The following is a 9,748-nucleotide window of genomic DNA, read 5'->3' on the forward strand; positions in this document are numbered from 1 at the left end:
GACAGAGGCCCTTCCCCTCTTCTGCCTGAGGCTGGAACATCTCCTGGGTCTGGAGAGTATTTGGTGGGGAGAGGGGTCCCGCGGAAGTCTACGGGAGTGAGGGGCCCTGGGCAGGTCTCTCTGTCACCCCACCCCCGGCCTAAGCCCGGGAGCAGGTCCGTCTTGGGGCCTCCCAGCCTCCTGCTGGGCTGTCGGGCACTCAAGGTCACAGGCGCGCAGGCACAGATGGCCCCACCGCCTCCTGGGGTGAGCCTGCCCGCGCGCGAATCCGAGGGGACAGGAAGGAGCAGTTAAACATACGTAGAAAAACAAAATAAACGCGAAGTCCGAGGCTTCGGACTACGAAGCCGAAAGAGGAGTGCCCTTGGGGGTAGAAAGATGGAGAGAGAAGGGAAATTTTAAGCTGGGAAGAAGCGCGCGTGGCCCGACGTCCTACGCAGCAGAGCCTGGCAGCCGTCCGTCCCCCCCCCCCCTTTCCAAAGGTCGCCCCCGGCGCAGAGGCGGGCCTGGGGTCTGGGGAACGAAGAGGGAGGTAAGCCCAAGAAGGGAGGCAAGCCCCCGGGGTACTGGGGGAAGGTGAGACCAAGGGCGTCGGCCTCATTGAGGCCCGAAGCGGGCCCCAGAGCCGGATCCCCAGGCCTGTCAAACATCCCACCGCCGTTTCCCCGGGGACGTGCTTGGAGTGGATGGATAGTTGGAAGGTGGAAAGTTCGGAACGCCGGCCCCGCCCGGAGTGGCCGCACAGGGAACCGGAGGGGAAGACCCGCCCCGCTGCCGGGGGAGGGGCCGAGGGAAGAGGCTGGGTCGTGGGCTGGAGGGGAGGAGCCGGGGCTCGCGGGCTCGCAGCCTTTAGCCCCCGGAGCCCCAGCTACCCGGAGTCCGAACTTCAGACTCCTGCAGAGACCCAGGCCGCGGCGGGCGGAGCGCTCGCCCACCTTCGGCGTGTGCGGCCCGGGCCCGCGTCACCCGCCAAGCTTGACCTTGGGTCGGGACCAAGTGGGTAGGACGGCGGTACCCGGGAGGCACCGACTTTAGGGTCTCTTCTCTGAGTCTCCAAAGCGGGCGGCGCTGCGAGATCGCGGGCCGCGCCCTCCCGCCTCCTGGCGCTCCCCATGCACCTGCCGGCCTGCGCCCCCGCCATGGCCGACGGCAGCTTCTCGCTTGCCGGCCACCTGCTCCGCAGCCCGGGAGGAAGCACCTCCCGGCTGCACAGCATCGAGGCTATCCTGGGATTTACCAAGGACGATGCGATCCTCGGTTCCTTCTCTGCGGAGCCGGGCGCCCGGGGCGCGAAGGAGCGGGATAGGAGGCCGGGCGCGCGGGCCGCCTGCCCCAAGGCGCCCGGGGGAAGCGGCGAGCCCTCCCCGCAGCCTGTCCCCGCGCCTGCTCCAGAGTACGAAGGTGAGTGTGCACCCCTGGCTGCTGCAGGGCCCTGAGGGGTGCCCAAACGTAGGAGCTCTGCAAGACGAATAATCCCGTGCCTTGACTTTTATTAAGGCGTCTGGGCGCGGAGTTTGAGTTAGTGTGCAGGGCAGGAGACTCCAATTTGTGTTCAGAGAAACCTTAGGGGCCCCTACGGCCTTACCCCGACCTCCAGGCCCAGCCCCCAGGAGCAGCCCGCGGCCAGCTGCGGGCGCCCAAGGGTAGGCGGAGTGGACCCAGAGAGAACTCCCCGAGTGTCTCTGACCGTCTGGGGCCTCTTCGTCCCAGCCCCTCGACCCTACTGCCCCAAGGAGCCTGGAGAAGCACGGCCGAGCCCCGGGCTGCCCGTGGGTCCCGCCACCGGGGACGCGAAGCTGTCGGAGGAGGAGCAGCCCAAAAAGAAGCACCGGCGGAACCGCACGACCTTCACCACGTATCAGCTGCACGAGCTGGAACGCGCGTTCGAGAAGTCTCACTACCCCGACGTGTACAGCCGCGAGGAGCTGGCCGGCAAGGTCAACCTACCCGAAGTCCGCGTCCAGGTAAAGCGCCCAGATCGGTCCCCGGGAGGGCCCCAGGCCCAGCCTGCAGCCAGTGCTCCGCCGAATCCCCGGACGTCCACGCATTTACTGTGACACTGTTCCCATTGGTCTTCCTCGACTGGGCTCACCCAGAGCCTCAGATGAGCGTCGCCGATCTTGCAGGTGTCCCACCACCGCCCTTTGGACAGTCTGTTCCATTTTTGTAGTAGGATCTCTCTTTTGGGGTGGGGGGGTCTCCCTCTTCGAACCTAAAGAGAGCACTAGGGCATGGCTGTCGAGAGGAAGGGCGACAGCTCATTACACGCCGCTGCCAAGGATTGGGGCGAGAGGCGGTGAGTGCAGAGGGGATGTAGGCAGCCTCCTGGATTGGGACCCCAAATGCCACCCTAGCCGCTAACTGCACTCACCCTGTCCAGATATGAAAACCCAGTCTTTTGCAAGGGCTCTGCCGGCGCCTGCGGTTGAAGGTTTTGGTGGATTTAAGAAACTGACTTTTGCTTCTTTGGTGTACCTCCATCCAAACTTCTCACTACTGCAGAGAGGACTTGACTTCTCTTTTCTTTCCTTCCTTCCTTCTTTCCTTCTTCTTCTTCTTTTTTTTTTTTTTTTTTTTTTTTTGGTAAAAGGGTTTTCGCTTTAATTAAAGCTGAATTATCTTTAATCCCTGATCATTAAAATATTTGAAAGCCTTAAATATTTGCTAGTCATCTGTGAAAAATCTGGGAGGATTTCCAAATTAGGAGAGTTTACAGAGGCCTGAAAGGGAGTCATTGGGAACAAATTTCGCTGCCTCTGAAAGGCAATGGAACTAAGGTGGGGTTTTTGTGTCTAATGAATTAGATTTCCAGGAAGTGAAGATATTCCGATGTTTGGGGGCTTTTAGCCTTACCTTAAAGCTAAAAGAGGACAAACTTTTGCCTTTTGTCTCTTCTGCTTATTATATTAGGAGTTTAAAGTAATGAGTGAATGTCATGGTTTTAAAAAAAAATAATTCCCTAATGTAACTCAGGATTAACTTGCAAGGACAGTTCAATTTCTCTTAATTTGGAGCAGTCGAGCTGCGATGGTTTCATTGAAGGTGCGGACATTTTAGTACCTGCTTGTTTCAGGGAGAGGCTGGGGTAGGGGGAAGAAAGGGACAGGAGTGAAGGATCAAGGAAGAGACAAAACCTCCCAGGGCCCCTACAGACCACAGACACAGCCAGCACGAGGCTACCCTCAAACTGGATACCTCCTCGTCCTACCTTCCTTCCTCTCTCTTGATTTGTTCACAGATTTTGGCTCCTCCTCTAAGTTGTCAGCTTCTTGAAAACAGTGTCTGTGACTTCTCTGTGACCACAGGGCCAGCACAGTGCCCAGCATATGGCGGTTCTTAACACATGGCTATGATGTAATCCGCCGGAGGGGGCGGTCTCCCATGGGCCTCCAGCTGTGTGGAGGGGACTGGTACAGCCTTCTAAGAGCCAACTGTCCCAGTCTTCAGCTCTCTGCCTTTGAATACTGGGTGGCAGACTGTAGCCAATATTTGGGGGGCCAGAGTGGGACATGCAGGGAATTGGAGGAAGCAGTGGATGGGAGCCCTCCCCAAGCTGTTGTTTCTCTTTTCTCTTTTATCACCAAATATCTAACGTTTCTGGGGAAATTAGGGCCTCCGGAATGGAGATGAATCTTCTTGGGCAGGGGACAGGGGTACTTAACTTTTCTGTCATTTCTCTTTTTTCCCCCCAAATCCTAGCCTTACATATACACTTGCCCTGCCCTGCCCTGCCCAGGTGCTGAGTGGCTGTTTTCTCTGTGCTTCTAACAGGTCCCCTCCCCCACTGACTCCAAACTGCCTTCTCCCTTCTAAGGTCTCAGCCATTCCTCTATTCTTTCCATTAATATAACACTGAAGCCACCGATTTGGCCAAAGTTCTTTCTAACCCAGTTCTCTCTGTTCTGTTTCCAGGGGTAGTAACTTGGTAGTGAAGCCTTAATTACACCTTTTCTTGTGCTTTTACCAAATAAGTAATGAACGTTTTATCATTAAGAGATCAGACTTTGAGGGGCACCTGGGTGGCTCAGTGGGTTAAGCCTCTGCCTTCGGCCCAGGTATGATCTCAGGGTCCTGGGATCGAGTGTCGCATCAGGCTGTCTGCTCATTGGGGAGACTGCCCCCCACCCTGCCTGACTCTCTGCCAACTTGTGATCTCTCTCAAATAAATACATTAAAAAAATTTTTTTTTAATTTTTAAAAAAGAAAGAGATCAGACTTCATTCTTGGTGCAGACTTTCTATATGTAAAGGAAAAAAAGCAAAAGGAAAAATTTAATTAATTGAACTCGTCTTAGAGTAATGTCATAATCGACTCTAAAAAGTCAACGTAAATATAATAAAATTGAACTATTGTAATCATTGAAAACCATTTATAAGAAATACGAGAAATACTAAAGGGATAGCAATTAAAGAAGAATCGATACCTTATTAAAGTAGCAACTTAAAAAAGCTTGGGATAAAATTAACCCACTTTTTTCCTACTAGTTATCATAACCAGTAATTCCTGGAAATAGCTGTATTATAGTATCCTGTGCTGCTAGTTAAGGTACTTAGAGTATTTGCTTATACCTATGTTTATAATACAGACAAAATGTGGGTAAAGCTCAGGGAGTCCCGAGGCCTGGGTGGCTCAGGGTGGTTAAGCACTCACTGCCTTTGGCTCAAGTCACGATCCCAGTGTCCTTGGATGGAGCCCCCTGTCGGGCTCCCTGCTCAGTGGGGAGTCTGCTTCTCGCTCTCGCGCTGCCCGCCTCTCTCCCTGCTTGTACTCTCTATGAAATAAGTAATATTTTTTAAAGATTATTTATTTATTTGATAGAGCAAGAGCGAGAGCACAAGCAGGGGGAGCAGCAGCAGGAGAGGGAGAAGCAGGCTCCCCCATGAGCAAGGAACCCCATGTGGGACTAGATCCCAGCACCCTGGGATCGTGACCTGAGTCGAAAGCAGACGTTTAACCCACTGAGCCACCCAGGCGCCCCATAAAGTATTTTTAAACATTTTAAAAAGAAAAGCACAAGGGAGTCTGAGCCAAGCTCCCAGCCCTGAGCGCAGGGCTGTAATACAGGGAGGAAGGAACTTCTAAACCGAAGTTCCAGGAGGAGCTGCCAAGCAGCAGGTCCCCGAAATTTGGTGAGATCTGCTTTCCAAAATCCTAGGTCCCATCCCCAAGGTTAACTTCCCTATTTTTCTGAGCACGCACTCCGTGTCGGGAGTCGGAAACAGACGCAGCCACACTATGGGTGAGGTAACCAGGGACAGGGGTGGGACAAGAGACAGAGACTCAGAGGAGAGGGGAGGAGGGGAGAGGCAACAAGGAGAAAACCCGGTGGAAAAGGAAGGAGAGCGTCGGGGTGGGGAGGTGGTGCGATGGAGTCCAGCCCCAGTTTTCTCTGGGGGTGACAGAGTCGTCCCGGCCGGGCTGCCCGGGGGAGAGCAGGGCGGGGGCGCGGCCCGAGCCTCCGCCGCAGCCGACGGCCGCTGTGCTGCCCTCCGCAGGTGTGGTTCCAGAACCGACGGGCCAAGTGGCGGCGGCAGGAGAAGCTCGAAGTGTCGTCCATGAAGCTGCAAGACTCGCCCCTCCTCTCGTTCAGCCGCTCCCCGCCGTCGGCGGCTCTGGCGCCCCTCGGGGCGAGCCCGGGCGGGGGCGGCGGGCCGGCGGGGGGCGCCCTGCCGCTCGAGTCGTGGCTGGGGTCGCCGCTGCCCGGCGGGGGCGCCACGGCGCTGCAGAGCCTGCCGGGCTTCGGGCCGCCGGCGCAGAGCCTGCCCGCCAGCTACACGCCGCCGCCGCCGCCGCCGCCCTTCCTGAACTCCCCGCCGCTGGGCCCCGGCCTGCAGCCCCTCGGGCCGCCGCCGCCCGCCTACCCGTGCGCGCCCGGCTTCGGGGACAAGTTCCCGCTGGACGAGGCGGACCCGCGCAACAGCAGCATCGCGGCTCTGCGCCTCAAGGCCAAGGAGCACATCCAGGCCATCGGGAAGCCGTGGCAGGCCCTGTAGGGGCACCCGACACCCGATCGGGCCCGACGACCGTCCTGGGATCGACCCAGACCCGCAGGCGCGCGCCCTTTCCCCCTGCGTTCCCCACACGGCCACCCTCCGGAGCCGCCGGAAGCTGCGGCCAGGCCTGGGTCTCGGACGCGCGTCTGCTCCTGGCTCGCCGCGGAGGACTGACCTTGCGGCCCGCCGAGACCCTCTGGCCACCATCCCTCCACCTCCACGGACCCCCGGCCCTGCTGCTGGAGGGGGAGAGACGGCCCGGCCCCTCGGGGTTCAGGAGACCCAACGCGCCTGACCTCGGCCGCTCCCGGACGGCGTGGCTACCCCGGAAAACGACAACTGGGAGGAAGGGGAGGCCGAGGAGTATAGTTTGAGGGACTGTTTGTATGCGTAGTTGAAGTGTTGGGGAGGAGAATTAAAGACTGCCTTGTTTTTGTTTGACTCCGGTGAAGGGCGCCGAGGACTGCGGTGGCGGGAAGGAAGGCGGACGGGGGTACCCCAGGGTCTGCGGTGACGGATGGGGTGGGCCAGGGGAAGCAGAGGACCGCGCAGGACCTGGGACCCCCTCTTGCGTATCCTCCTGGGGGGCGCTTTGCTGCTGCGCCCTCCACCCGAGCGCTCCTCCCCTGGCGCGTGCGGGAGCAGCGAACGTGTGGGGTTCGGGGTGTTTGGCGCCTAAGGCTCAGCTGCCTGAGCGTTCCCAGGCCCTCTGCACCCCAATAGCCAAGCTGCGGCTGCTGCTTCGAAGGATCCACCCCAACAGAAAACGTCTATACCACCTTCCCCGGGGGGAGAGCTGAAAGTCCGGAAAGCCTGGGGGCCCCGCCTCCCTGTTTGCTGCCCACCACTGCCCAAGGGCCCTCTCGGATCACTGTCCAGGTCGCGGGCTCGGTGCCAGCCCCTGCTACCAAGGACTGGTAACATTAGTCCTCCAAAGACTCAGGCAGAGCGACTTTTCCTCTTCTGATCCCCAGGCCTCTCTCCCGTTTCCCTGACTTGTCCCTTAACCCCCCAACCCCGCGGTTCTGTTCAATGCCCGTTAGATTAGCTGCCGTGCTCGGGGACAGTGTCCTGGAGCGCTCTGCGTCGCGACCCGGCGGGCACATCCTTGCGGGCGCGTCTTGGACAATACGGGCTGTTCTTTGGCGCCGGCGCTGGGGCAGGAGGGAATCCAGAGGTCTCCGCGGGCTTCCGAAGCTCCCGCAGCACTCGGGGAGTCACCCGTGAAGCAAAGCCCGGAACTCCCAGCCTGAGCAGCCGCGGTGTCCGCAGCGGGTCCTGGAAGCTGGGCAGACCCTGGCATAACCTGGATTCCCGCCGCGCAGGTCCTCTGGCCTCCTTGCTTTGAGTGCGCTGGAAAAGACGCTGCCAAGGAGCCTTAGCATCATCCCCCCAGCCCCACTGTTCTGTCGTTCGTTAGCGTGTTAGTGAGTCACCCCTTTCCTTGTCTATATGAACCCTGTGTCCCTGGGAGGTGGAAAAGATGCAGTGAGGTCAACGGTAAGGGCTTTGACTGTACCACCAAGGACCCCACGCCGGGCAGTACATACTGTGATCCCCCCTCTCCGATCCCACGATATCCCAGTCCTGCTCTTGGGTTCCCAAAACCTACTTGGGCAAAGGATGACAATCCTGAGGCTGGGGTAGAGGAAGTGTCATCACAGAATTCCGGCCTTGCCATGAGGGTCCTGAGAGGTTATCCTATAATCAGGGGTTAGTACCCTTAGCCCCTCAACGTGGTGCTCTGCATATAGCAGACTGGTCAGTAAGGATTAATTGGATGTGTTATTACCCTCAAGAGGTAGGAAGTAATACCTGTACTTTCCTTCACAAGGATGTTCGTTGGAAAATGGATGTATTGGCCAAGTGATCCCAGCCGTTGGCATGGGGAAAAAAATAGATAAACAAGATGAATGTGTAAGTGCATTTCTTTCAGTTTGGACTAACCTCTTTCACCCATCCTTTCATCCTTTAATGCCCTCCTTTTACTAGGAACGATTTATTCAGTGAACTCCCAAGTTCACTGGTGGGCACTTGCTCTGCCTTCCCTCTCCTTTCCACAGTCCTGGCCACCTGTGACCTTGCCCAGCCCCCCACCAGCATCTTCTTCTCTTCCATTCCCGTGACTATTCATTTGCCTCTTTATGCCATTTTTCTTCCTATGATTGGTTGCCTGCAGGTTTCAAACCATCACTTCTTTTTCCTCTTTTACTACTTAGTCTGAGAATGAATATTCTAAACCATCTCTTTAGACACCAACAGAGTGAATCATACCTGGATTTCAGGGACAAATCTTTGGAAAATGATCAAAATACTAACAACTAATGATCACTGAGAGCTTATTCTGTGTTATCACTCTTCCGAGCAGCTTATGTCTACTGATTCATTTAAACCTCACAAGGACCATGCCAGGAAGACAAGATCAGCCTCATTTTATAAATGAGGAAAGTGAGGCACAGGGAAGTTGCCTTAAATAAGCTTTGACCAGAAGCTCTGGCCCTTTCGCAAGCATAGCACTATGCTTGTGAAACACTATAGCAAGTGTTCCAGAAACACTTGCTGAAGAAGTTCTCCTATTCCAACTCCCAGGAACTACTCTTTAGACCACATTGGAAATTGAGATCCTGAGGGGTGGGTGGAAGGGTCTTTCCTGGGCTCCCATCAGCCCCATAGCCCCCCCCCCCCTCACTCCTAGGGGCTGCCTGAAGAGCAGTTCTGAGAGCCCCAGGAGTTAACTCAGGCTGGAGGTGAAAATGACTTGTGCTGAAGGACCTTAAAGCCCCAGAGGACCCTGAAACACTTGGGGATGCTGCCCAAGCTCAGCCGTTTGCAGAGGCGCCCGCTTCCAAAACTAGATTGTGCTGGTTGTGATTTGGGGCAGGTACAAATTTTTCAGGGATTCTGGGGAAGTCTCCCCTGTAAGCCTGCATCACTTGAAAAATGGTTCTTGAGTCTTCCATAATGAGACTGAGGGCTTCGCTCAGGCGACGCTTCCAGCGTCCACTGAAGGGGAACAAGAACCAGTTGGGAATTGTTCTACAGGGTTCGGGGAAGAGATACATTGTTGTCCAAGCACAGATCCCTAGGACTCCTGGCGGGCGCTGATTCAGGTTGACTGGACTCAGTCAGTCTAAGAGGGAGGCCTCCGGAGCCTCCACCCCAGCAGACGGCATACGCTCTGGCCTGCCACGGGAGGAAAGCAGGTGAGTCTGTAGCCGCATCACTCCGTTTGGGCTCCCGGGTGCCCGGCTGGGAACAGCGCAGGGCAGGGCTCCAGGCCGGGGGAGGGGGGAAGGGGGCGGGGCGTGAAAGGACGCCTCGGATTGGGCCACTCCGAGAGAGGGGCGGAGTCGGGCGCGGCCTGGGACCTCGGGTGCACGCTGGCAGATGCTCGCTGTTCGGTGCCCGGTGGAGACCAAGGACTAATCCAGAGATCCCGAAGGCGCGGAGCCATGCCACCCCGGCCACGGCCCCAACCTCGGGGGCGTTTCAGTTTTCGCGTTTTCCCCATTTTGGAAGAGTCTCTTGCCCACGGGAGTGTCGTGATCACTCTGCGCGCCACCCTCGGATTTATGGTGGCGATTTTTCTCTCCCACAGGGACGCTGGGGGACTGAGGGCCCCGCCTCTCCCGGTCACCCGTTTCTGGAGCCACGGTGTCCAAGGCGGCCGCAGCCCCCGCAGGACCCTCCTTGCTCCGTGTCCTGGGGCCCCACGCTGTGGCCCCAGGCCCGTCCAGGCTATTCATCCGGACTGG

At 57.5% G+C, this 9,748-nt stretch overlaps 1 protein-coding gene across 1 annotated transcript; it reads left to right on the top strand.

Annotated features, from left to right (window-relative positions):
• Nucleotides 1–1,004: 1,004 nt before the first annotated feature.
• RAX (retina and anterior neural fold homeobox) lies at nt 1,005–6,414 on the top strand. Its single transcript, XM_032311268.1, has 3 exons — nt 1,005–1,401; nt 1,711–1,964; nt 5,496–6,414. Exons 1-3 carry the CDS (start codon nt 1,113–1,115, stop codon nt 5,991–5,993), a joined length of 1,041 nt encoding a protein of 346 aa, XP_032167159.1. The 5' UTR covers nt 1,005–1,112; the 3' UTR covers nt 5,994–6,414.
• The last annotated feature ends 3,334 nt before the right edge of the window (nt 6,415–9,748 follow it).

The sequence above is a fragment of the Mustela erminea genome, chromosome 13 (assembly GCF_009829155.1).
Source record: "Mustela erminea isolate mMusErm1 chromosome 13, mMusErm1.Pri, whole genome shotgun sequence".
NCBI lineage: Eukaryota > Metazoa > Chordata > Mammalia > Carnivora > Mustelidae > Mustela > Mustela erminea.

Excerpts from the sequence above, each read along its gene's own strand:
- RAX (XM_032311268.1), top strand. The coding sequence starts at position 1,113 with ATGCACCTGCCGGCCTGCGCCCCCGCCATGGCCGACGGCAGCTTCTCG. Across the intron at positions 1,402-1,710 it reads GCCTGCTCCAGAGTACGAAG|CCCCTCGACCCTACTGCCCC; the intron begins GTGAGTGTGCAC and ends TCTTCGTCCCAG. Across the intron at positions 1,965-5,495 it reads TACCCGAAGTCCGCGTCCAG|GTGTGGTTCCAGAACCGACG; the intron begins GTAAAGCGCCCA and ends TGCCCTCCGCAG.